Source organism: Triturus cristatus, chromosome 2_2 (assembly GCF_964204655.1).
Source record: "Triturus cristatus chromosome 2_2, aTriCri1.1, whole genome shotgun sequence".
NCBI classification, from domain to species: Eukaryota; Metazoa; Chordata; class Amphibia; order Caudata; family Salamandridae; genus Triturus; species Triturus cristatus.
The window spans coordinates 75618299-75646137 of NC_140582.1; the positions used below are offsets into that span (position 1 = coordinate 75618299).

The 27839-nt window shown below is 46.4% G+C and overlaps 1 protein-coding gene across 1 annotated transcript in view; it reads left to right on the forward strand.

The window, feature by feature from the left end:
- The window catches only part of LOC146861882 (uncharacterized), a 53283-nt gene that overhangs the window by 10112 nt on the left and 15332 nt on the right, over positions 1-27839 (forward strand). Inside the window, exon 3 of the mRNA XM_085643042.1 lies at positions 13335-13452. Coding sequence (XP_085499168.1) covers positions 13335-13452 — 118 coding nt within the window. The remainder of the gene's footprint in view (positions 1-13334; positions 13453-27839) is intronic.

The following is a 27839-nucleotide window of genomic DNA, read 5'->3' on the forward strand; positions in this document are numbered from 1 at the left end:
GGCAACATTTCTAGGGAAAATGTGAATCATCAGGCGCTATGCACTAAAGGAGAGCTAAAGCATGCGCCCTAGATCTATTTGCCGCCAATTTTTTACATTATTTTAACATTTTTTTAATCTGTTATAGCTCTAACCCTAACTGATTTTAGTTGTTTACGCTAATTAAAGCAAACTGTTGATCAATTTAAAGCCAGTGTTTTGAATGAATTATGCTTATACTTGCTGTATTGAGTTTTTTGCACTATTTTGCACTTGCACTTTCTCCGAAATCCTGTGTGAGTTTTAATCTAATATTACTTGAATGTTTACTCTTGGTTTTATGTCTTTTAAATCATTGTTTTAAATACTCACATCATGATGTTGGTCCTAACATGAAATCCACATTTTGATCATGATTGTACTATGGCTACATTGGTATCAACTGAACCTATGTATTATTTGCACTTGCACTTTTGTGGGTGTAATGACCGAATGAAGTAAAAAAAATTAAAATAAGATATCAACTTGGCCTTTGATACCAGCATTCCACGATTTCCAGCATACACTCTCTTGGAGCTACCAAAATCTTTGACGTTCCCCCTATGATCCATTAAAGGGAGACAAATGGCCCATGCGCTGAATGCAGCCCAGCAAGTAATACTCTCACTCTGGGGCATTGATAAAACACCTGACCACACTTCATGGTTACACAAGCTATGGTTCCTCTTGGGGGTGAAGAAGGTGTCCATGGCGGTTAGTCCTGGGGGCTCCTCCCATTCAGATCTGTGGGCTCCCTTCATTTGCATCATTTCCAGGGAGTTTAGGGAATTATAGTGTCTGACTTATCTCCAAATTCTTTGCCTGTTCTTAGTGGCTTCCTACCCATTGACTTTAAGAGCTTTTCATGATATTGGCCAGTTGGGGTGTCTTGTTCTATCTTTGTGGATCGCTGCTTGATCCTTTTTCCCATTTTCCTACCCTTAGTATGGAAGGAAGGAGGCAGGGGGATATAGTTTTTTTTTGTATGTCTTGCTTCTTTTATTGTATTAAACATTCAGTCCTGCTTAAGCCGCCGACCCTAAGCCGGAACTAGTGAATTATATTGATATGAACGTGGCCGGCCCTGAAGGGTTGTAGGCGGCATGCTGTGTTATTCTGTGTCTGGACTGTGCTAATAAACAGAATTGATCCTAAAGATGATCCGTAATAGAGGCTATCGGCATAATCAGGTTTAAACAGAACAAGAGCGATAGTCGCCTGGACCTTGTGTAGAAATTCCAGGTGGGGGAAGATGCGTCTCAGAGTTTTTATAATAATGAAGTTTGATCTTTCTAGTTTGTCCACTTGGGCATTCATTGATAGCTTGGAGTCTGTGGTAATTCCAAGGTTTCTTAGTTCCTTTGAAACTTTAGGCGGTGTGCCCAGATCATTAGGCCAGGCAACGAGTAGATCAAAATTTTTCCAGTTGCCACATGTGAGTATTTCTGTTTTGGAAGCATTTAATTTGAGATGGCTTCATGTCATCGACTGATCAACAGCTCTGAGGCAATTGAAAATGTTTGAGTTTCCAGTGTCTTTGGGGCTTTCCAGCTTAAGGAGTATTTTGTGTGTCATCTGCATAGTTATAGCATGGGGGTGAAATGCATTGATTAGTGCCGGTAGTGACTTCATGTATATGTTAAAAAGCATGGGGGAGATGATGGAGCCTTGAGGTACCCCAGCTTATGTGAAGTACAGTTTGGATGAGAAAGGTGGGGAATGGATGACATTAGTTCTGTTCTGAAGGTAGGATGTGAACCAGTTGAGAGCAGTCCCCTCTACGCCGACTTCGTAGAGTCTTTGTATTAGTGTGTCATGGTCACCTGTATCAAAGCTGAGAGGTCCAAGAGAAGTAGTGCAGCAACCCCATTCTGCTCAACAGATTGCAATGAGGGCAGATTCATTGCCTCTTCCTGTATGGAATCCTGTTTGCAAGTTTGAAAGTATGGAATTATCTTCAATGAATGGTGACATCTGGGCGAATGCTGCTCTTTCTATCAGTTTGTCCAGGAATGGTCAGTTTGTAATTAGTCTGTAGTTGTCGGGGTTGAGCGGGTCCAGGTTTGTTTTCTTTAGTAATGAGCATATGTATGACCTTTTTTTTTTTAGATCTTCCAGAAATATTCCAGTAGTTAAGGTATTGTTGATGATTCTTCTTACTGGTGTGACAGCAGAGGTAGTTAGAAGAATTGTCTTGAAGGATTGGTGGTGGACATGGGTCAGAAGGGCTGCCGGCAGTCCTGCTTGCTTTGACCAGGTCCATTAATTCAGTGTGTGATATTTGTTGGAAGGAGTGCAGAGGCTCGGTTAGCCTACTCTTTCAGAGTTCTTTTTAGAAAAGGTTCAGTGGTGGTGGTTTTCTTTGTTTTAAATAGGAGTCCAACGTGTCTGCTTTGCTTGTGTAATTATTTGCCAATTGGTCTGTGAAATCTTGAGTAGTGGGATGTGCTCCTTCTAGGCAATTTGGTTTACAAAATTCAGTGAGAATTTTATAGAATTTTATTTGCACATTTAGGGCCTCATGTAGGTAGCCAAATACCGGTCGGTAACGGCCGATTTTCGGTAAATATGCCGTTACCGACCGGTATTTAGACAAGTGAGATGTAGGAGGCCAAAAACAAGTTTTCGGTAAATATGAAGCGGTAAATACCGATTCATAATTACCGAATTCTAAAATACCGATTCATATTTACCGAATACATATTTACAGATTCGGTAAATATGAAGTGGTAAATATGAATCGGTAAATATGAAGTGGTAAATATGAAGTGGTAAAACTGAAAATGACAAGTAGGAAAAATCGGTAATTAAGAAATCCATGAAATTCGGTAATTAAGAGTCGGTAATTAACACTGAGTGAAAGCAGGTGGTAACAATCAACAGACCATATAAGCAATCCCAAAATGCAACAGCGTGGACAACATGGCCGCTCTGTATGTCATTGCAAGGCGCCTACGTCTACAGGCAGCAGGTCTGAGGATATGGAGACGGGAGGAACGCATCTACAGACAGCGCATCACACTCTTCCAACTGACTGATGCAGAGATACATGAAAGGTACAGGCTACACCCCCAAACCATCATGGACCTGATAAGGGACCTGCACCCACTCCTGGACCAGCCAACAAGAAGGGCGCATGCCATACCACCACATGTGCAGGTGCTCTGCAGCCTACATCTACTGGCATCTGGCAGTTACCAGGGGGTGATAGCTGCGGTGGGCGGTGTATCCCAGAGTTGCCTGTCCCGTTTCTTCAGGAAGTTCCTGGATGCCATGATGCAGAGAATGCACCACTACATCAGCTTCCCAAACACACAGGCTGAACTGCAGAAAACTAAAACTGACTTTTATCACATGGCACAGTTCCCCCATGTCATTGGCTGTATTGATGGCACACACATCCCAATCTGCCCACCAGCTGACACTGAGCACATCTACAGGAACAGAAAGTCCACCCACTCCATCAATGTGCAGGTGATCTGTGATGCAGGGAACATCATCACTGATATTGTAGCGAAGTTTCCTGGGAGCACCCACGACTCTTACATCTTCCAGAACAGTGGGATCTACACACGACTGATTGCCGGAGAATTTGGAGAGGGATACCTGCTAGGTAAGTAACAGTGACGCCCCATGAAACCTGCAAATTATAGTGTATAGAGGCATGTGACTGATGGTTCCCTTTTACTCACCTAGGCGACAGTACATATGCCTGCCGGTCATTCATCCTCACTCCCTACCTACACCCATCAACCCAGAGTGAGAGACGATATAACGTGGCACATAAATCTACACGCAATGTGGTGGAGCGCACGTTTGGACTACTGAAAAGCAGGTTCCGCTGCCTCCACAAGAGCGGAGGCGCACGCCAGTACACACCGATCAACTGCTGCAAGATCATTGCCACTTGTGCAATGCTGCACAACCTTGCCACGAAGAGAGGAACAGAGGTGGAACTAACAGATTTTGAGGACAACGAGGAAGAGTCAGGCCAGCCAGAGGGCAACGCAGCTGGAGTGCCAACTGCAATAGATGGGAGAGAGAGACGGGCAGAGATCACATGCAACTATTTCTGAGTAAGTAAGGGGACACAGCCAGTTGTGGTATGTCATGACGTAGTTTTAATGCGGCACTACGCCATGAAAACAAGATCAAGCCAATCTGGCAACATAGCATATTTACAAGGAGTAAGTCCAGGGTTACGTCACCCATTGGGAATTGGCTACGCTGGGCTGCATCATTGTTTGCGCATACGCGCTGCAGTGTGGGATGGCACGGATTGAGCATCCTCACTACAGCCAACCCCAAGCCGCCTGCTGCTCCTGCGTGCTTCTGGGACGGGGGGTGTGATGCTGCTCCTGCTGCTGGAGTCGATGCTCTCCGCAGCATCCCCTGCAGCAGTTGTCGCCGCCTGACTTGTTAATAGCACCTCTAGTGCACTTGTCACCTGCACCATCCCCCGAGACACGTCGCTGCAGCAGTGTGTCAGGCCCTCCTGCATCGACACAGAGCGCCGGCAGAGTAGAGAAGTGGCAGTTGCCAGACGGTTGAGTGCCCTGGTGTTAGTGTCCCTCCTCTGCCGTTCCCGGCGCCGTGCATCTATGTCAGCATCTAATTTGCTGCACAACTGCTGGATTGACTGGGACATGTCCCGAATGCCCGCTGCCATTGTGCTGATGTTATTGTCCATGTTGACTAATGTAGATTTCATGCACCGCATATGCCTCTGGACTGACATGACTGCCTTTGTTTGCAGGCGCTGTTGTTTTAACATTTGGCCCTCGAGCCCCGAGAAGACACCATGGCTGTCAATGTTTGCTGGTGGACTCTGGACACGCGACCTGCGGCGCCCTCTTGCACCCGTCTGTTCTGCCTGTGAGGTGTAGGGCACAGTGGCATGGCTCCCATCCTGGGGCATAGTAATTTGATCAGGGCCCCTGCTGTCGTCAGACGAGGTGTCTAAGGCTCGCAGCCTGGCGGCAGCACGCCTCCTCATTCTCACACATGCAGGCGGTGATGTGGCCGGTGACTCAAACATGAGTGGCGATGTTGGCTCTGGGTGAGGTGATGCTGGCTCTGGTTGAGGTGAGGCTGGCTCTGGTTGAGGTGAGGCCGGCTCTGGTTGAGGCGAGGCTGCCTGTGTTAGTGGTGCGGCTGCCTGTGGCACTGCTCCCTGGGCTGAACTTGTGCTGGCCAGAGCTGATCTGTGTGGCCGGTGTGCCCTCTCTCCTGCAGCATGTCCTGTCCTGCGCAATGTCACATCTGTGGACAGAAATGCAACATCGGCTCAGTGTACCTGAAGGGCTGCATTGCAAGCATCACAATTAAATCATGTTACACTCTAAATTTGTCCTCTGCCTGCTTTTGGCTAATGTGTGTAACATGCCTTGTTGTCCTGTGCCATTTACTTCATGGTTGGGGTTTCCCTGACTACATCTCCCAGAATGCATTGCCTGTCTGCACTAACAAATGGACTGGAGTGGGATACTCATTTCACAATGGGGGATGTGGGATAGGGGTAGGGGGCGCTACATTGCTGTGCATTCGTCTTACCTTGTTGGGTGGCGGCTCTGGCAGAGCTGTCAGCATCCCCAAGGCCTACGACGCTCTCATTCTCGATTGTGGCCCCCACCAGCTCCTCAAGTTCGGTGAGGGCAGGTGCCCTGTTGGTTCCACCTCCAGTCTGGCTGGCCTCCTTCTGGATTTCCCCCATCTTCCTCTTGGTTACAATCCTCAGGTCATACCAGCGCTTTTTGAGGACCTCTATGTCCCTGTGGGTCACTCCCACAGCATTGACCTGCGCCTGGATGGCCAGCCAAATATTGCGCTTTTCAGCCTCAGGCACTTGCAGGGACTGCCTCCCAAACAGCTTCTGGTGCTGCTTCACCACCTCCTCCACCAGCACCTGGAGTTCCTTGGGGCTGAATTTCATCTTCCTCCTCCTTTCCCCTCCATCTCTCACTGTCCTCTGCGTCGACATGATGTTTTTTTGCTGCACAAACAGGCACTGGCTCCCTGCCTCTCCTCTGCACTCCAAGCCTCTCCAGAGTCTGTTAATTGTGTGCAGCTGCCTGGGTGTGGCCACTTCCTGGTTGGGTGGGGTGTGGTTGCACAGGATTGGCTGTTTCATCCAGTCATGTGATTTTTTTTCCCGATTCGGTAAATACCGATTCGGTATTTACCGATTCGGTAAATACCACCTCGGTATTTACCGATTCGGTAGATACCACCTCGGTAATTACCGATTCGGTAAATTCCGATTCTTGATTACCGAATGTTACCGATTCGGTAATTATTACCGAATTTTTACCTACATATAACTTACCGATTCTTAAATACCGATTCGATACGGTTCGGTATTTAAGAATCGGTAATTTTTATTTACCTACATGAGGCCCTTAGTATTTTAAATTCTGTCTGAGTAGCATCTTTTCTTAGCTTATTTGATTGCTGACTTGTATAATCTGACATGGTACTGTAGGTGAAGTTTGTCTTGATTGGTGTTTCGTTTGAGCCAGGTGTGTTGCAGGTTTCTAATTTGCTGTTTTATCTCTTTTAACTGTGTATTTCCCGGGAGTGCCCATTTTCTTTAGTTCTTTTGTGTTGTTTTGAGTGATATTAGGATATCAAAAGCTTCCTGTAGCCACTCATATTGTTTTTGAATGGAAATTATTGTGCCTATATCTGTATTGGATGTCAGCTGTGTTTCTGAGTGTTCAAAATTGAGTTTGTATTCAGCAGTTGCAAACCGAGTTTCACTTGCATAAATCCCAGTTCCACCGTTATTTGCAGCTGCGACACGCTCTAGACCCTCACATCCGCCATCTGGAGGCACTTCCAGAGTTTCACCCATTAGAAGGCCGTTTACGAATGGGAGGCATTGGGGCACACAAATTTACCAGACATTAACTACTCACACACATAACACAATACAAAAGACTAGGGCAGCATGGGAGGTCGATTTGCCGACCCTGACAGACGATGACTGGACCGAGGCCCTAGCCAGTCCTCCACATGCTCCGGTTTCCTCACTCTACCGCCTCATTCAGTTTAAGTACCTCCACCGGATATATTACACCTGTTCCCGGCTATGGAAGATGGGACCTATCCAGTCCCCTCAATGCCTTCGTTGCACTAGCAAAGAGGGTTCTTTCCTCCATACGGTATGGTGCTGTATGGTGATACAACTATTTTGGAAACAGGTGACGTCCTGTCTGGGCCGGGTGCTGGCCTGGACCATCCCACTCGACCCCAGACTGCTGCTCCTTCATAGCACAGAAGAGGTTGGGGGAACATCTACAAGCAGCACCTTCTGTTTTTGGGCCTAACCCTAGCTAAACATGGCACAGAAATGGAAGGCGACCTCCCCACCTAGCATAGCGGGTGGAAGAAGGCAATAGATAGGTGTATGGGTGCTGAAATTGTGGTCTTTCAGGCGAGGGGATGCACACAGATGCACACGAAAATCTGGTCCCGCTGGGCGACATATAGGGACATTGACTTACCCCCATTGCCACATACAGGCTTTCATAATCCCACTGGGTAATACTTGGATCATTTTCCACTACACTAGTCTGACAAACCTGACTGCTAACAAACATGTTTTTAGAAACACACAATTACGAATCTCCAGGTGGGTTCGGTGTAGTTTGTTACCTCTTCGGCCTGGTGTTCTGTGGGCCAAGCTGTTATTGAATGTTACAATCATGTACTGTATGTCTTTTGCATCATTTGTAATGTTTTTTGCAGGGCTCAGCCCACTCTGTACCTTCCAAAACGAATAAAATTTGTTGTGAACAGGCCCGGACTGGTCATGTCGGGCACCGGGCAATCCCCCGGTAGGCTGGATGGGGTGGGGGCCGGTTTTGCGCCAGGGGGGGCCGGTTCTGTTGTTGGGGCCGATTTGGGACCATGGTCGGTCCAAATCGGCCCCAACAACAGAACACAGTAAGTACATTATTTGTGCACAAATCAGGCCGCCTGGTGATGACGGAGCACAAAAATGCTTGCTGGTGCTCCGACGTGTCTGCCGATTTTCATTGCAAGGCAGCCAGGCTCTATGATCCGGCGGCAGGCCGCCCGCCACCCGCCCTACTCATTGTAATTTTATTAAACAAAAAACACCACCTGACCTGTCACCTGACCATGATGATCATTGATGACATCATGGTCAGGTGGTGTTGTTAGTTTAATAAATTATAATGAGTAGGGCGGGCGGCGGACGGCATGTCGCCGGATCATAGAGCCTGGTGCTTGATGATTTAATTTAATTTAATTTAATTGTGGGTTTATATAGCGCTAGAATCGACTCCCGGAGGAGTATCTCCGCGCTTCGACCGCTGGGGAACCCGTCCTGGCTCACCCTGAGAGATGGTCCCTAATGGGTATCTCTAAGGTGCGACCAAGCATCCCCGGCGGTCTGGGGGGGCCATTGTGAAGATGAGGCAAGCTAATGCCCAGAGTTGCCGAGTGTGGTCCCTGACTGGAGTAGGCACCGAGGCGAGAATTATCGAGCCCGCTGACCCTGGTCCACGACCCTGCCGCGTCGGGAATCGAACCCTGGTCCCGGGCCGTCCTCTGCTTACGGGTCTGCCGCCTCTAACCAGTGAGCCACACCTCTCCACAGCGCGCACATGTCACCACCTCCGCGTCTGCGCGCCTGTTTTTTTTTTAGGGTGGGGTGAGGCCTGGGGGCAGGGCTCATCAGGGGCTTATAGCGCATTGGGGAAAAAGTGCGCGTGACCAGAGACTGACTGAGCCTACGCGAGGTCGAGGCAGGCTGAGGCATTTCAGAGGCCAGAGGAAGGAAGACCGGGACTGGAAAGAGAGCGGCTGCTCAGCACCCCATAATTTATTCTCCCCTGTCTGCCAGTGCCGCCTGCAGGTGAGTGCTATGCTATTTGTTCCTTCCTGTTGATTTATGGGTGGTGTGGTGGCACTGTAGTGTCAGGGCAGTGTTCCTGGTGCGGGGGAGTCGCGACTCAAGACCGGGCTGGAGCGGGCCAGAAATTTCAAAAGCAAAAGGGGCCTAAGGAAGTAAGGGGCAAGGGGGCTACTACTAGGCACAGGCCCGGGTTCCGCAACGTAGTGGCACTGCACCGGCTTTTGTTTGTTGCTGTTGCTTGCCTAATATGAATGTGAGCAGGGAGCGAGGTGGTGGCTGGCCTCAGGCCTGGCACTGCAGCCAGCACGGGTTTATGATTATCGCCTACTGCCTGACACGCGACGCTGCTCCCTGACACTAAAAGCCGCAGGACTGGGTGACTGTCCAGCGCTGATTGACAGTCTAGTTCACGGTGCGATGTGCGTCCCCTGTCTCATTCCTCTCCTTTCTTTTATTTGCTCCCCTGTGAAATGGATCCCAAAAAAAAAAACACTTTTGCTGGAAATGTCGTATTTTTCTGTTATTTTATTTCCAAGGTGCAGCTTCAGGAATAAAAGGTTAAAATATGATAAAATAACTAAATAAAGTAAGACAGAGTGGTAGCAAGCTGGCCAGATTGATTTTATTAACACCCAAACACATTAGCGTCACTTTTACAGAGTTTGCCAGTGAAGCGCTATTTTTGTTTTCTTGTCTGTGTTTTTCCTGGGCTTGCACCTAGTGCACCAATCCTGGAGGTGCTGCAATGTGTGGATTGGAGAAAAGAAATGTGTACTGCGGCTCTGCGTCCAGGGATGTGGTCTTTTTTACCCTACTGCTTACATTTTGTAAGGATATAAGCAATGGACGTTAAAATGGGTCCATTCAGGGCCTTGTTGTCATGTCCTCAACTTTTCAGGCAAAAGCACTCACTGATTTCTGAATAGTGAGTGTAAAAGCGCTAAGCTAACCATGTTGTTCCTGCTTACATTTCACATGGTTTGCTAATTTTGCATTCCCTTTGAGTGTTTGCTTTTCCAGGATGTTGTAACTATTTTTTGTAAGAGAAACCATAAACATACTTTACACGGATTGCACTGCTTTCTGCTGATTATACACACCATCGCTGTCTTTCATCTCACACATAACTTGCAGAGGAGCACTGGCGTGGGCTTTCCGATGTAGATCAAACCTTTTGGACAGTGTGGCTGCACGCACAACGTTTGCCATGTGTGATTGGAAGAAGTGCCCAGCTTTTGAGGTGCTGCTGAAGCACATTGCAGGTGAACAAATAGAAGAGAGATACGAAAAAAGTTGCTTTCACAAACACACAACTTCCACTCGGCAACAATACTTTAAATACAAGTACTTCTCAGAAAATAAATACATCATCAACTCTCGCTGCTCCGCAAAAACAAAACACACACACCAGCACAACACAATCACACACACACACACTACCCCATAATACTTTCTGTCACAAACTAGAAACATACACCCACTCACACCCGCCTGACTACACAAAGAATGCACACTCTAAACCAACTGTACTGGCAAGCTTTCTCTTTTCCCCCACACCTAACACATATACAGCTACACTGCAACTCTCTTCCAACCGCCTCGCATCCATTGGAAAATTTAGAACCTTACAACATGACACATGCTGCACCACCAACCCCAACTCACACACCAGGTCATGGGGTGGGGGGCTACAGAGAAATGAGGGGCACTAGTGGAGGATGGAAGTGAGGGAATCTGAGGAGGAGGTCATGGGGTGGGGGGGCTACAGAGAAATGAGGGGCACTAGTGGAGGATGGCAGTGAGGGAATCCGATGAGGGGGTCATGGGGTGGGGGGAAACTACGGAGTGATGAGGGGTGCTGGTGAAGGTTGGCAGTGAGGGAATCTGAGGAGGAGGTCATGGGGTGTGGGAGCTACGGAGAGATGAGGGGCACTGGTGGAGGGTGGTAGTTAGGGTGTCTGAGGAGGAGGAGGCCATGAGGGGGAGTGGCTACGGAGAGATGCTTTATTTTAGCACTATTTACAAAACTCAGGATATAAAAATCATTTAATGTTTGCACATTGTCTTGTACACTTTTTACTCTGAACCTTTGCACAATTGTTTGAAGTTAAGTGCTTTTTTAAATGTCTTTATGCTATTTTATATGAAGAATAAATTGGTTATATTTAAATTCATGTTTTGTGCTCGACATTTCATTTTTTAGTGTTCTCTGTAGGAATGTCTGTGTTTTATGACTGTGTATCTTGGTGCTCCTTAAGGTAATCATTTACTATGCTTTAAAAGTGAATACAATCCAATATGTAATGAAAAATGTGTTGAAAAATACTTTTTTTTTTTGTTTTTGGCCTTTCTGTCTCCCAAATTTCTTGTGTGGGGGGGACAAGTTCAACCCCCCCAAACTCCCCCTAATAGTGGTTGCTCACTGCGCTTGCTCGCTACACACCATGTGGGGGCTGGTCTCACTTTTATTTCTCTCTGATTTACTACTCGTGCCTATTTTTGGTGCTCTCTGAAAGAATGTCTATGGGTACATATGACTGGGTGGGTAACCTGGTGCTCTTGAAGGTCATCATCTACTATTTACTGTGGTTTGAAAGTTGATACAATTGAATATGTAATGAAAAATGTGCTGTAAAATTCACCATTTTGGTCGGTTGTTTTCCAAACCCCTCTAGTAGCGGTCGGGCTCGCTCGCTACGCACTGGACGGAGGCTGGTCTGCCAAATTTGACGGGGGCTGGTCTGCCAAATTTTGCCAGGGCTGATTTCAGTTCCCAGTCGGGCCCTGGTTGTGAAAATAAATTGAGTTTGTATAGGTGGATGCATGTAAGATGGTTTTAGGTGTGATGCTTTGAGTTGTTTTATGTTGGAAAACAAGCAAATGGTGGTCTGACCATGTGACTGGAGTAATCGTTTGGAAGGTAACTAGTTCTGGATTTGCAAAACTGACATCTAGGATGTGTCCAGCGATGTGTGTGGGTTTTTAGATGATCTGATGTAGGTTCAGTGTGTCTAGGCAAGCGATGATTGTTTTCATATGGGGCATATTGGGTTTGTTAAACCAAATGTTTAGGTCACCAAGAATGCACTGGTTGGAGTGTAGTGTTATCAGTTTTGAAAAAGTGTCTAGAAGTGTATCTGGGAAATTTGCATTGCTAGGTGGAGGTCTGTAAAGGAGTAGGCAGTTACAGGAGGAAGCTAGTGTAGGATTGCATCTGGTGAAGAGGGCCTCACAACCTTGTATGGAGACGTCGTAAGCTTAGTGATATTTATGTTTGCTTGAATACAACAGGCCACCTCCTCTTTTGCCTATATGATTTTGTGTGATAGCTTGATAGCCTAGAGGAACTGCTTCATACAACACTGGAGCCATGTCATCTCCCAAACATGATTCAGTTATGGAGAGTAAGTCAGGTTGTGTGTCAGTGAGAAGAGAAGGTCATAGAAGGAATGCTTGTTTTTTTAGAGTGATTGAGCATTTATTAGTAGTCAGTTTAGAGACTTTTTGGGGTGATGATGTGACTTTGTTTGCTAGAAGAGTGATCAGTGTTTTTTTGGACTTGCAGCAGGTGTGACCTTAGTGCTGGTATTAGCTGCATGATAATACCAGTGTAGCTGTTCTGTATCGTATTCCTCATCCAGCAGGCTAAGAAGGCATTTTGATGGGTGGAGATGGTGGTTTAGAGTGAGTTAGGGAGCTGTGTTATTTTTGTAGAGTATCCTTGTTTTGCAGTAGACATGGAGATGCGAAGTTGTGAAGAGTGGCATGTTGTTTATTTTGTTTGCACCTGTTTAGGGTGGAAGGTGTGTGAGTTGGGGTGGTGGTGCAGCATGTGTCATGTTGTAAGGTTCTAAATTTTCCAATGGATGCGAGGCGGTTGGAAGAGAGTTGCAGTGTAGCTGTATATGTGTTAGGTGTGGGGGAAAAGAGAAAGCTTGCCAGTACAGTTGGTTTAGAGTGTGCATTCTTTGTGTAGTCAGGCGGGTGTGAGTGGGTGTATGTTTCTAGTTTGTGACAGAAAGTATTATGGGGTAGTGTGTGTGTGTGTGATTGTGTTGTGCTGGTGTGTGTGTTTTGTTTTTGCGGAGCAGCGAGAGTTGATGATGTATTTATTTTCTGAGAAGTACTTGTATTTAAAGTATTGTTGCCGAGTGGAAGTTGTGTGTTTGTGAAAGCAACTTTTTTCGTATCTCTCTTCTATTTGTTCACCTGCAATGTGCTTCAGCAGCACCTCAAAAGCTGGGCACTTCTTCCAATCACACATGGCAAACGTTGTGCGTGCAGCCACACTGTCCAAAAGGTTTGATCTACATCGGAAAGCCCACGCCAGTGCTCCTCTGCATGTTATGTGCGAGATGAAAGACAGCGATGGTAAGTATAATCGGCAGAAAGCAGTGCAATCCGTGTAAAGTATGTTTATGGTTTCTCTTAGCAGCAGAGATTGGAGTTAACAACTCAAATTGTTTCATTCCAAATAAAGGAAGAAGGGGAGCTCTGTCCCTTTGAGTATCACAACTCTGAATTGATAGAAAGCATCAATCAACCCATAGGTGAGCAGCTTAGTCTTATGTCAATGCTGTCTATGTATATCATGATCTGTGTATTCATTTATTTATGTATGTATTTTTTTTTTTTTTTTTTTTATTGTAAGAGCTTTATTGCACTTTGTTAACACACATCCAACATGTCGAGAATCATTTATACTGCACTTGCCTACATCCACCTCGGGCCGGCTACATGCAATTACAGTTTTGCGCTACAATGCTAGTTGTACACAGCCCATCAGCCGACATCCAGCGGACCGGCGGCGTGGTAACCTACATCATGCAGGTGTGTGTCAGTGCTCCTCTCGCTGTCTGGTACATCTGTAGTCTTACATTTTAACAGTTTTTGGTGTATTGTACGCGCATTTTCGTTTTTAACTGAAACTTATCTTAACATTACCTTCCCCAACTTATAGGTCTCCCCCCTGCAACCTCCCCTCTGCGTCACGGCATCCTCCCTCCCAAGTGTCGGCACTGCATAACTGAGCACCCCGTATTGACATTTGTAGTTTTTCAGCTCACACAATTGCCGTGTCTGTGTCTGACTTGTCATGGTCAAGCAAATAGGCTCGCAAGTACCCCCAATAGTCTTTGGGCTTAGAGCCGCCCGGCAACTCCTCTTCATATGTGACTAGCGTATCTCGACAGTACACCATGTCTTCAAGCCAGCGTTTTACTTCTGGCGCTCTTTTACTCTGCCAGTGAAGCGACACCCTTCTTTTAGCCAGCAGCAGCGCCACAGCACAGAATCTACGCCTCAAAGCTTTCAGATGTGGAGTAAGACCCAGCAGACAGACCTTCGCCTCGCACTTCACTGCAACTCCCAACATCTCACTCAAAACCTCTACGACCCGTTCCCAATATCCCGCCACTCTACGACAGTGCCATGCTAGATGCATGAAATCTGCATCCTCCTGACCGCACCTACAACATTTTTAATCATCTCGTAAGCCATGTTTGTAAAGCCTCTGAGGTGTGTGGTACACTTGATGCAAATACTTGTAATGTATAATTTTCAGGTTCCCGTTGGGAGTTAGCATTCCCGTGAGCATGCAAGCGGAATCCCACTCCACGTCCGTCAGGGGTTCTGTTAGTCCCGCGCTCCATCTGTCCCTGGCCTTGTGTGTGTTGGTCCCTACCGCCCCTTGTATACTCGCATATAGTTTGGAGACTAGGTGAGATGCCCTTGGTGTAGTCAGGAGTAGTTGTAGAGGCTCCAGGGTAGGTGGTTCCTCCGGATGTGACGGGTAGTGTTCCCATAGTGCCCTCTGCAGTCTATAGAAGTTAAAACTGAACAGTGGGGTTGGATTGCTGATGTATCGCAGCTTATCAAGTGTCTGGAATTCGCCATTTGTGTACAGGTCCCCCAACGTGTCTATTCCGGCCCGCCGGAGCAGATCCATGCCAACCTTTTCTTGTGTTACCGAGAGGGCTGGGTGATGCGCTAGCGGGAGCGTGGGTGCATATAGCGGTAAGCAGCCTGCTTCCCTGCCCAGGAGTCTCCATGCTTCTGCGGTCGTGTTAACTGGGTTAATATCGCGATCGTGTAGCCTGGTGCGCCTATGCGTGAGCATACTGGGTAAAGGGACCGGATCGGCGTCCCCTGCCTCCACGGCCACGTGTGTCAGGAAGGGCACTTCGTGGTACCAGAAATGCGCGTACTGCGCCTGAGCGCATAGGTAGTAGAGGTAGAAGTCTGGGACCTTGAACCCCCCCCTCGCGTATGGCAGTGTCATTGTGCGTAATTCCATCCTCGCCTGTTTGCCTGCCCATAGCAAACTAAGGACTAGCGCCTTGATATTGCGGAAGACAGCAGCGGGAGGTTTTATAGGGATATTGTTAAACAAATAGAGGAATTTCGGCAGCAGTACCATTTTCACAATCGCTGCCCTGTCCGCCAAGGACAGCGGAAGCCTGTTCCATTTTTTAATTTTGTCTTCCAGTGTTGCAATCGCCCGCCCGTAGTTCGTCCTGATTACCAATTCTGGGTCTCTATGGAACCATATGCCCAGATATTTGGTGGGTTCCTCCTGCCACTCTAGGGGGTAATCTAATGTGGTCGGTTTTGTGCTGTCTGTTAGCGCCAATACAAGGGACTTAGCCCAGTTTATCTGCAAACCTGCCTGGTGACCAAACTTTATATATTCTCTCAGAAGCGGATTCAGGTGCTGATCAGGGTGTTTAACATATAACACCATGTCATCCGCGTAGAGTGAGATGTGGATGGGTCGAGAGGGCATTTGAATCGCCGAGTGATGATAATGCTGCCGGATTTTGCAGGCTAGGGGCTCCAGCACTAAAGCGAAAAGCATCGGCGAGAGCGGGCACCCCTGCCGAGTGCCTCTGCAAATTTGTATGGGGTCCGAAATGTATCTGTTTACTCTGATGCGTGCTGTCAAGTTTGTGTACAGCATAGCTATCCATCTTTGAAAGATCCACTGGAAGCCCATACGGACCAGCACTGCGTGGATAAAGGGCCAACCAATCGTGTCGAACGCTTTAGCGGCGTCAAGGAGCACCGCCACAGCCTTCGTCTCCGGATCCAAATAGTGTGCTAATGCGAACAGCGTGCGCGTGTTATGTGTGGTGGCCCTGTCCGGGATAAAACCCGACTGGTCAGGTCTGATTAATAGCGGCATAAGCGGTTTAAGCCTGTCTGCTAGTAGACTAGCTATGATTTTCGTGTCTACATTTAACAATGACAGAGGACGGTATGAGTCGCATTTATCTATTTCTTTGCCCGGTTTCAGTAACGCAATGAGCAAGGCTTCCCTCATTGATGCCGGTAGTGTTTGGGCTTCATGTGCCGCCCCGTACAGGTTCACCAAATGCGGGGCAAGTAGGTCAGCGTATGCCTTATAGAATTCTGCTACAAAGCCATCCGGCCCTGGTGCTTTATTGTTAGGTAGGCGCCTAATGGTGTCTGTGACTTCTTCTACAGTAACCGGGCGTTCCAAGTACTTCCTATGTCCGTCAGCCAGCCATGCCAGCTCTATGTCTTCCATGTATTTCAGTAACTCAGCCTGTGACGGTGAGGGGTGCGCCTTGTATAGTGTGCTGTATGCGTTCATGAATTCCTGCAGTATACCCTTGGTGTCTGAGATCACCTCCCCGGTGTCAGTGGTTATGGACGTGATATTTTGTGGTGTTTTGCCTGCGCATATCTTTGAGGCTAGTTCCCTGCCAGGCCTGCCTCCTTCCCCATATCTTCTCGCTGTAGCTCGCTTGGACACGTATTGCAGCTCTTCAGTAGCAAGTTTAGCATGTTCTGTCAGTAGTACCTGGATTTCCCCCAAGATTTTGGTGTCTCCTGTCTGGGTATATGACTGTTCCAGTGTGCGAATGGCCTGTTCGCGTGTGTGCAGTTGTCGTCGCAGCACTCTGAGGATTCCCGAGGTTGTACTGAGGCAGACTCCTCTGATTGTAGCCTTAAAGGCCTCCCATAACAAACCCGGGTCTTCCGTTGTTGGGCCGTTAAGGTCAAAGTAGTCTCCTATCGCCTCCTGTATGGTATGAACGTAGACAGGGTCATTTAGCGCCGCTGCGTTAAAACGCCAGGCGAACGGCGGTGGGTCATAGTGCGGGACCTCAACCTCCAAAAGCACCGGGTTGTGGTCCGATAGTGTTCGGGGTAAGTGAACAACGTCGAGCACCCATGTGAGTACACTCTGCGTGCCCAGCCAGTAGTCTATCCTGGACCAACTGTTATTAGCCGCGTTTACGTGTGTCGCTGTCGTTACTCCTGAGTTACGCGCCCTCCACAGATCTACCATGTTTAGGTCTTCCAGTGCATCCCGCAGCATTGTTCTGGCGTTCCCGTGCTGTTCCGCAGTGTGTGCCGCTCTATCTAGCGCATCCTGTAACGTGACATTGAAATCCCCTCCCCAAATAACATGAGGCGCCTGCATGTTCGCGATGGTTCCCCATACCTTTCTAAAAAACCCCGGATCATCCACATTGGGGCCATATGTGTTTACTAATAGAATCTGTTGCCTTCGAATCTTGCCAGCTATCGCCACGCACCTCCCCGCCGTGTCCCTATGAATGTCGGTAATGTCAAAGCCCGTACCTTTCCTAATCAATATGCTCACTCCCCTGGAGTAAGAGGAGTAGTTAGAGTGAGTGACCGATTCAGCCCACTTAACCCCCAGTGTGGAAGCACCGTTTTGACCCAAATGAGTCTCCTGCAAGAAAACAATGTTAATTCGCAGCCTGTCAAAGTAAGCAAACAGTTGCCTAATTTTCTTAGGGTTGCCCAGCCCTCTTACGTTCCAAGTGATTAATTTCAGCGAGTCCCTACGTGTCATGCGTTAGTATAGGGTGATGAATGATCAACGCTAGCTGTTCAGTCAGGGTTCCAGAATATGAGTGCACTGGTGTATACCCCATGGTAGGTGAATGTGACAGCGGCATACATTGAGTGCAATCATTATACATGTGATAGTACCTTGCCCAGGAGTTCGCCATGCCTCTCAGACACAGAGGTTGTAGTCGGTTGGAGTCCGAATCCCCCACCCTCCCCCCACCCACTTTAGCCCCCGAACTTTGCCAAAGCCATCCCAAAACTAACTGTAACTTGAACTGTAGTGTAATTAACTTCGAAATGGGGCGCACCCTCCGGGGGGTGTCGCCAGGTTCACACATCGCCATCCACTTAGTGGATGTGGGCAGAAGTTTGAGGCATGAGTATTGATTCACTTACATGTAACCTTCTACCCCCTCCCCCACCCCATATACTTTCGCAATCATGACCTCCGGCCCGGCCGTCTATGCATAAGTACGCCATATCTTGATTGTCCAACCTCCCGGTACTCCCCTGCAAGTTCGCTTTACCTCCGGGTTGTGTCTTCTTGTTATCGGTGGGTCGCCACTTCCCAAGAGACTAGCGCCACCAGTGTCTCACGCCATTGCGCCATCAATCCACTTGTGCGTGTGCGTCGTGGTCCCCATCTTACCCGTAAGTCTATGACCACCACTCTCTACATTCCCAATGCGCTTACTGTACTCACTGCGATAGGGAACTCCTCCGGCCCAACCGATCAACTGTTCCAGGCAGGGAGTATGTCATCAGTTCTTACTCCCACACTCAGTGGGAGAGCCGGGTCTCCCGACTTCGCACTGAACCTCCAGCGCCATATCAATCGCAGCCTGCCCTGTGGAGCTCGACAGTCGGAGTACACCTAGATCCGGGTGTAGAGTAGATCTTACATTCGTCATCGCACATGGTCCAGCGTGTCCAGTAGTCATTCAACGTCGCTGGTTCGATCGGCCCTTCCCTGCGATTCCATCCTTTTTCCCAGTTTCTTGATATATTCCTGCGCCGCTTGCACTGTTGGGAGTATTATCGGCTTACCCGCTGACATGATCTTCAGTTTTGCTGGGTACAGCATCGCATACTCTAGTCCCAAGTCTCGTAATTTTTTCTTCACGGGGGTAAATTCTTTGCGGGCCATCTGTACCGCCACAGTGTGGTCTGGGTAAAATTCCAGGTTATTTCCTTGATGCGTGATTTTGCCCATTTCCCTGGCCATCCTGAGTGCTGTGTCCCTATCCCTGTAATTCAGCATCCTCGCTATTATCATGCGCGGGGGAGCGCCCGGTTTAGGCGTCGGTGCCAGTGACCTATGGGCCCGCTCAACAAGGAAGACAGGCGAGAATTTATCGGCCCCGAAGAGTTCTTTTAGTAATGTCTCCACATAGGTCTCCATCTTCCCAGTGTTTGTGGACTCTGGGAGGCCAGAAATGCGTATGTTGTTCCTCCTGGATCTAGCTTCCTGGTCCTCCACCTTCGCTCGTAGGGTCTCAAGCGCCTTATCGTGACCACTGCACATTTTCAACATAGCCATGGAGTCGTCTTCCGCTTTGGAGATCCTGTGCTCCGCCTCCGTCAGCCGTCCATCATGCTTCTCCAGCTCTGCCGCCATGGTGTCGACCCTCAGCATCACGCTGTCCAGTTTGCTGTTCATTTCTTGTAGGCTCTGCTGGATCGCCTTTAGTACAGCCTCCATTCCCGAGCCTTCAGACGTGTCACAATCTCCCTCAGTTTCTTGGGTGGTCGCACTGTTTTTGCCTTGTTTGCGGGTCTCGAACTGCAGCTTGGATTGGTGCTTATCCGTTTTACCCATGGTGGTCTCCAGTGTCCTGGTGTTGCGGGTCTGTGGGTCAGCGTGGTATTTGGCTGTCGTCACGACTGGGGCACGGCAGGCAGGCGGACGGGGCAGCCAGATCACCCAATATCTATCTCGCGGCTGTCTTTAGGTGCGTCGCCTCTTCCAATCTCGCCAACTTCGGCCACCGCCGCCAATGTGTCTCGATTACTGCGACAAACTGAGGTGCATTGACCAGCGGTGAAACACCCCAGTCCGAGGTCGGCGCGGCAATAACCAGCTTTGCGGCGCTATGGGGTATCGCTCCAGGGGGGTTAGGCCGCACTCCCCTCACCAGCCAGCCTCTGCCCTCCAGCCTCGTCGTTGTCGCTGCTGTCCCTCCCCCGCCGCTAAATCCGCCGCTTAACCGCGCTGGTGCACGCGCTCCCGGGTATTGTCCGTGTCATACCCCGCCATTGGCCATCCGTCGTGCGTCTGTTGGGCCCGATAGAGCGATGGTCATGCGGCTCTCGTCCTTACTCTGTCTCGGGCCCGCAAGTAAGCTCCGCCGCCATTTTGTGGTCGCCAGCTCACACGCTATGTGTCCGTACTTTTTATGCGCTTCAGGGCTCACCTTCAATTCTCACCAGCGCTTCGTTGGCGGCGGTCCGCTGTGCACACCATGGCAGATCCAGGCAGCCGCGGGCCGGGCGTCAGTCTTTCAGAGGCGGCGGCAGAGGCGGCGGCAGTCCCCGGCTGCGGGCGCGGCCATCTTGTATCGGCTCACCGGTTCCTTCCACTTTTTCGCTGGAAATACCTTGCTGCGTCGCCGGGGCAGCCCCGCAATCTCATTTCCTTAGGCACCGAGGCTTCCCACATCCATATCTGCCATTTTCGTTATCATAGGGGTGGTTTGTGGGGGCGAAAGTCCGCGAATTGTCTTCCGCCCGGCGGAGCTGCCTTTCTCAGCCAGCCATACCGCAGTGCGCCCTCTAGCGCCCCCCTTATTTATGTATGTATTTGATAGTTATATGGACCTCAAAATATCAACAAGGGGTATTGTTGTTGGGCTTCGCATTTCCAAGGTATCAACGCACATCGGAAATAGATATAATATAGTATGAAGCATTTCCTAGTAATTATTACAGATAATATAGGGCTATTGGGAGTTGTCACGTTAAGTGGATTGTCCAGATGAAGCATGTAGCTCAGTCTAGAATCGGAAACCTTGTCTTTTTAGGTTTGACGTACAGGAGTTTGTGTCATTCATAGCAACTAAATTTAAATACCCCAAATAAGGGAAGACGGTCGTAGTTCATAGAATTGTTTTGCGACTGGTTGAGAGAGAGTTATGCAAGCATCACTGTGTAGCACTGTGTACATTCTAATCTCAGTGTTGCTGTTTTCATTGGTGGCACTGGTAGAAACAATGTGCACCTTGTACAGAGAGCACTTTGAGACAGGCTTTTGTGGTGATAGGTCTATGATCGATATTAGTGATTGCTGATGATATTTCCCAAGCAGAGCTGTAAGTGTTACAAGCTCCCCCTGTGCAGTGATTGTTACATGGAAGCAGTAGCCACAACGAAAAATAAAAAGATGAAGATAGCTAAGCACAGTGGAAGAATCAAAACACACTTGTGAAGATCTTGATTTTTTTTCATTTTTTTGCCAGACTGTAAAAACATTTAATTTGTGTTAAAGCAGGAACACAAAAATAAGATATCAAATATAAAAAAATCATATTTAGCAAAGTACAACATAAAAAATGTACACGACATTTTCTTTTCTCTGTATTAAGATTTGTTTTAAAGTAAAGCCCTTTAAGCAGTTATATTAAAAACACATGGTTTGACATTAGATTATAAAGCAGTCAATTAATCAAGTAACTTCTTTTCGATTCTTGAAAAAAAACAAAGAAATATTCAAAAATTAACTCAACACATAAAAGCATGCAGAATTAAAATAATCCACTATAATTTACTTAGGTAAAAATAAAGTGAAATATAATACAACCATGATGCTCCAGAACAACATACACTAAGCTGGATTTGGAAATAAGGCGTAATACACAGATAACATCCTAAGCCCAACCAAGTACCCCCTTAATCAAGCAGTTCATCGAGGGACAAAAACCTCAGATGTGGTCCTAGAAAGAATGGGCTAGACTAGGGTTCGCTATGCTGGCTGGGAATTCATGACAGGGAGCACTAAAAGTAACTTCAAATACACTTAATTTCCTAACCAAGTTAAAGTGCATAGTGCTCTATGAGAAATTAATAAAAAAGAGCCCCACTTAGGACTATTAGTGTTTCCACACTATTTTTGAAAATTGTATTGAGCTCAGATGGATTGAAATCAACTAAGAAATGCTAATTCTAATAGTTGACTTGCAGGGGGCGCTTAGAGTATACTGAGTAAACTACCTAAATTAAAATGCTTAATGCAGTAAAAAAGTTAAAACACCAGGGGCACAGCCATTTGGGTTTGAATTCCTCCCCACTTTTCTTGCTCTGATATACCATATGGAGCGTAGATAGCTTGTTATTGAGTAAATAATACAGCCCCTGGTATCAGTCTTACATATTCTGAGGGCATTGTGCCTATCACCAATCCCAAGAAGACAGAGAGGAGTAATCCAACGAGCGGGCTGTTTTGCATAAGCGCCACCGAAAAACAATAGATGTTCCTCATTCTCCACTGCCTGACACCCAATGGGAAACTGGTTGGTGGAGTTGGCGTTACTAATCCATGAGGCAATAAAAGAGGATATATGTAATATCCCTAGCCTAAATTTGTAGAAGAGAGACCTTGAACATGGCACATTAACATAATTCATGATTTCTTTAAATTTGGGGCCCCATTTGAAGGCCAGGAACAAGTCTGTAAGGCTACCCGAAAAGATTGCAGACATTTTAGAGCAAAAGGCAGCCTTCCAGTGGCAGTGTTTGTGAGATTCACATGCGCCACTTGGAATAGCAGAGGGATGTAGCCAGAAATCGGTCAGTCTTAATCTGGTTTTAACATGGGATACTCGGCGGATTTTATGTGCAAGATGATGGACAAGTATTTCTGTAAGACTCTCCTCATATGGACTAATAATTCTAATGTCCACAGCCTAACCCAATATAAGATAGGCTTTAGACAAGCTTGATCTGTGATTTGTCTGATGTTGAGAACAAATCTTAAAGGGAGTAATGAAGTACTTTTTGAGAGTCTCAGCAACGATCTAAGGAAAGAGTTTTCACCTCTATCTAACGAGTCAAGATTACAAATCCCCACAGTTCAGTCCCATATAAACTGCTCCACTTACTTGGGCCTTATATATTTTCAATGCTGATGCAACGAGAAGCTCTATTTGCAAATCTGACAATGCACCCAGCTCTGTGTTTCATAGTCAGCATGCTCTTTTCTATCTGAGTGGACAAACCTTTGGAATCATTCAATCTCTCCCCTAGATAATCAAATTCTGAGACCCTTTCTAGTTTAGCTCCATTTAAGACCACATTCCCTCTAAAATCTTTCTTACGGCTAAATACCATGTATTTAGTTTTAGAGTTATTTATTTCCAAGCCATGGTCTTGGTCTTGGCAAAAAAGGCTAAACCTCCCCAAGAGAATATTTAAGGCCTGGACGGACTGCTTTTGTTAAAATAAGTGTGTCGTCTGCAAAGAGCAGACATGGCACTTTGGACCCAACAACTTTAGGGGTGACATTCGCACAATCCACTAAATAAGAAATACATTCAATAATGAGCAATAAAGATAAAGTGGGGGCAAGAACGCTTCCCTGGCAGCTGCTACACTTAATTGGGATATTCGCTGTGGTCTCCCCTCCTGGCCCCCATTTAACCCTGGCAAAGTTGTCTGTGTAAAGATTCTTGATTAGCAGCAGTAGCTCTATAGGTAACCCAGTTTTCCCTAGGACTTCCCAGAGTTTTGCCCTGGGAACCAGATCAGAAACTGCATGAAACTCTATGAATGAGACATATAGTGCCCACCGGCCCACATCAACAGTTTTCCATTTGATAGCCAAAAAAACGAAAGATCTGGCCCACAGTGCTTGTGCTTGCTCTAAAGTCTACTTGTAAGTGTAACAAGACGCTGTTAGAATGGATCTATTTCCAAAGTTTTGACAGGAGTGGCTTGCTATAAATGTTTTGTATGTTGTCGATAAGACTTATGGGGCGGTAATTACCTGGATCTTGCCTTGAGCCCTTTTTAAGAATGGGGATCATTTCCACCCCTCTCCATGAGTCGGGTGTAGCTGCACCTACTGCAGTTGTGTTTGACATTAGATTATAGAACAGTCATTTACAAACCTAATTTAAGATGAATATTCAATAAAAGCCAACCCAAAGCATACATAAAATTAGTAAATATTTAGCTAGCTTAGTTCATGTACACAGCACGCATTGGTCCTGGGTTTTCATTTAACATACCAGTGCATTTTGGGAGTTTTAATCTTGATTTGCTACAGTTTGCTTCAAACCCAACTGTCATATGTTTGTATTAAAGAAATGAACATTCTGATTTGCAGAACTATATATGTAGGAATGTTCCACAGGGATCCTAGATGGAGCAGGCAAGCATAGTTACCAACAGGTATCATTTCACAGAGGGCAGTGACTGAATAGGCAAGGGATCCAAGGTATTACACCACCTATCAGAAGTGGTTTCTTTATTGAGTATATCTAGGCTACCCTGTGTTAGGTTGAAACCTATAGTAACTGACAAAACCACACCAAAAGGAAACTGCCTTCTTCAGTGTAAACGAATAAACACTGATAAACACCTGCTCAGCCACAAACTAAAATGCCATTCAAAGATAGGAACATGAGAGGGAATTAGTCATTTTTATTTCTCTTTGAAGGGGCTAACACAAATGTAACTTTGTTATACAAGGTAGCAGCACAAATGGCTGGTCTAAGGCCTCTTGTTTTGTTTTACTGTATGAAATTGTTGCTAATGTTTTTATCTCTCCTTTTTAATGGCTGCATTTTAATGCACATGGTGGCTTTTTATTTATGTGATTTGTCCTACTGCATAATTTTATGGTTTGTCTAAAACCAAAATAAAGTTCAACATTGACTTTTGACTGGTCTAAGATTATTCCCCTTGAACTTTGTTGTTTAGAGATGTCACTAAAATATTGTTTCTTCTTCCTTTTGTTTACTCCGGTTCTGTGTGCTAGGATTAAAGGGGCAGAGTTTAGAAGCATGTTGTAGGTCTGATCAATTTATGTTGTACTCTGTAGTCAATCTAGGAATATTAAAATCATATTTGATCTTTTGGCAGTGTTTATTTCACTTATTGGGGTAATGCACATAAGAAACTTGGCCAATATGTACTATCACATTTACCCATGACACAGAATGAGTAAAAGCCTTTAATATATCACCCCCTTTTCTAAGAAGTCAGAAATAATAGCAAGTCAACTGCCAACAACCCCAGGCTTTAAATGTTTAATGCAAGGTGTAGTGACAGGTTATTGTGAAAAGAGTCACCATGTACAGGGAATAGTGGTGAAAACATGACACAAGACTTCCCATATACCAACAAAATTCTTAGCTGCAAGGTTCCCCATTCTTATGTGTGATACCTTCAGCTAATTTTGGCTTTTTAACCAACTGCACTTTACTGCTGGGGATTTTGAGCCCATGATTACAATGTTAAGAGCAACATTTAAAGTCCTCAAATACAATGTGAAGGCTGTTAAAAGATCAGGACTGACTTGGAGTGAGTTATTTACCAAGCGGACACTTGGAAGCAGTGAATGTCCACACAACACCAACCCCACCTTAATGTAGTCAGGCTAAGAGAGCCGAAAAGCAGTAGTGACCTCCACTAGTGTGAGTCGAAGTGGTGCGCTCGAGTGATGGGAGTCGAAATAAATAGGTGTGAATTGTTAAAGGAAATGTTGCCAGCCTTCCCCTTATTAACAGATGATTCTTTACTTCAAGGATTGGCCTAGTGACCTCGGACAAGTAAAGATTCAGAGGCCTGTGATTTTTCCTAGGCCTGGGTATTTTCCACAATTATCAGTACATCCCTTCCCCCCCCCCAAGCTCCAGTTGATTTTGGATTAGGATCCATGGATCTGGGAGATACAGGTGCAAGCAGGATGCAATGGATGAAAGTGCCTCCAAACTAAGCAAACTTTGCTCTCAATAAGTACTACATAGATACCTGCTTCTGCTAATGATTCACCCTTAGGTCCTTTTAGTTGTTTGAACATTGACCTTGAGATGTGTTTTGAAGTGTGGCTAATTCTTATCTGTGTCCCTGACAATGTTAAAATCCACCTGCATCAACACCTCTCCGCACCATCATTTCCGGCTTAATTACCTTGCCTAGGAAGGAGTCATGTGGTACATTCAGAGCACCTATCATTAGTACTGTATAGTCCTTTCCCTGCATATCCGGCTACTAATACACATCATCCTGCTTGGTCACGTTTAATCCTACGACAGGTTGCCTTGAGGCTGTTTGAATCATATAGCAATCCCCAGTGTCTCTCTTAGAAGATGCCCAATACTGAAGATGGTACTCTCCATATTTTCTGGGATCTTTGACTGATCAGAGCAGGAGACAAAGATGCAATCTCTATGACCTCAACTTCCCCTGTACCAATAAATCAAAAACAAAAAAACGAGTTCTGGCTGTAGAGGCTTCACCTGTACTCTCCTCCAGGACCTCCAACGTGGTTCCTATTTCTGTACAAGTGTCTCCAACACTCTTGTGTGTAGACTAGTATATTTCCCACACTAGGTGTGACTTCTACGTGTAGTCCAGCCAATAGACTTTAACGAGTGGTTCCTCCACTCCGTGACTCCTCTCTCCCAAGCACCATATTAAAATAAACCTTGGCCTTAAAACTAGCACAGTCCTTCTGCAGCATTAAACAAAATGCTGGCCATCTACATTAGATATCTTGTCATACTGGTATGTCCTACAGACAACCCCATAGCTCTAACCCTCCTGGGGGGGTCCCTGAGCTGCGCTCCTCAGCACCAAACTTGCAACCCAAATGGGGTAATTGTGAGTCACTGGACAGACGGCCTCTCAGCCAAGCCAAGTATGTATGGCAGTACTGCCCATGTGTAGAGTCATTTAGTCCTAGAGGATGTGTCCTGTTGTCTCTGCATACTCTTGTCCATATTCCACTGTGGCATGTCAACGGATACTGATCTGGTGTCATCTTCAGTAATGCTGTCCTTTTCTGGTTGGAGAGACCATTGTCTCACTGCCTTTTCATTTAAATTGCAGGCCCGATAGCCTCTTCTTCTCTGAAAAGTAGTTGCTCATAGATCTTGTAATTGTAGGAGCTCAGTATATCCAAATGATATGGATTTCATGAAACAAGCCTGCTTCATGACCCTCTGTCTAAGATGATAGCTGAACAGTTCTAGTTCTACCTCCCTCTTTTTGTCCAGCTTATCTTCCAGCTTGCCTTCTGCTTCTGTGGTGCACTCTTCCAATTTGATTTGGGACGTTTGGAGAGTCCTTTAACATACCCCTCAAGAGTTTCAAGGTCCTCATATTTAACCTACAGGCTTTTGTTAGAGCTTCTCATTGACAGATCATTGTTATGTTGGTAGCAAGCAAATTTGTAATCAATGAGTGCGTGCTCTACAATGTCCTATGTTGCTAATTATCACTCTTCCATTAAGCCAATCAACTCTGTGACCTTACAGATATTTTATGAATCTGAAGAGATAACCATACCAGTTGCTTAAAGTAGACACTAGACTGATGGACCTGCCTCTCCACAAAATAAGCCCAAAAAGGAAATTGTTGTAAGCTCTGACTTAAGAGTTACCAAGTTAAAATATATTAAGTGTTTTTAATGTAGTAACATCAGTTAAACCCATTAAGGTCTATTCATCAAACCTTTTTTTGAGTATTTGAGGTAGTACTTGATTAGTAATACCTGACATTCAACAATGCTATTTACTAACTTGCAGGTCAAGATCTCTGCCTACTTCTGTCCTGTCTCCTATGTATGGATTCCACCATGAGGGCAGAAAACTCTGCATGCAGAAGTTTCTTTTTTTTTTGCTGTAAATGTTGGAGGGAGAAACAGGAGTGGCTAGAAAACTGGGACTGTCTAGTGCAAAATGAGAGTACTAAAGGTAAAATCAAGGAAGGGTTGTAAGAAGGAACATGCTATTAGTAAAGCACACTTGCATTCCCTGGCTATCCCAACACATTATAATACTGACTGCACTCTTTCCTGGCCACTGGATCTTTCCAGAATGTCATTGAGAACACAGTGGGCCTCTTACAGGCAAAGCCAATTGCAGTG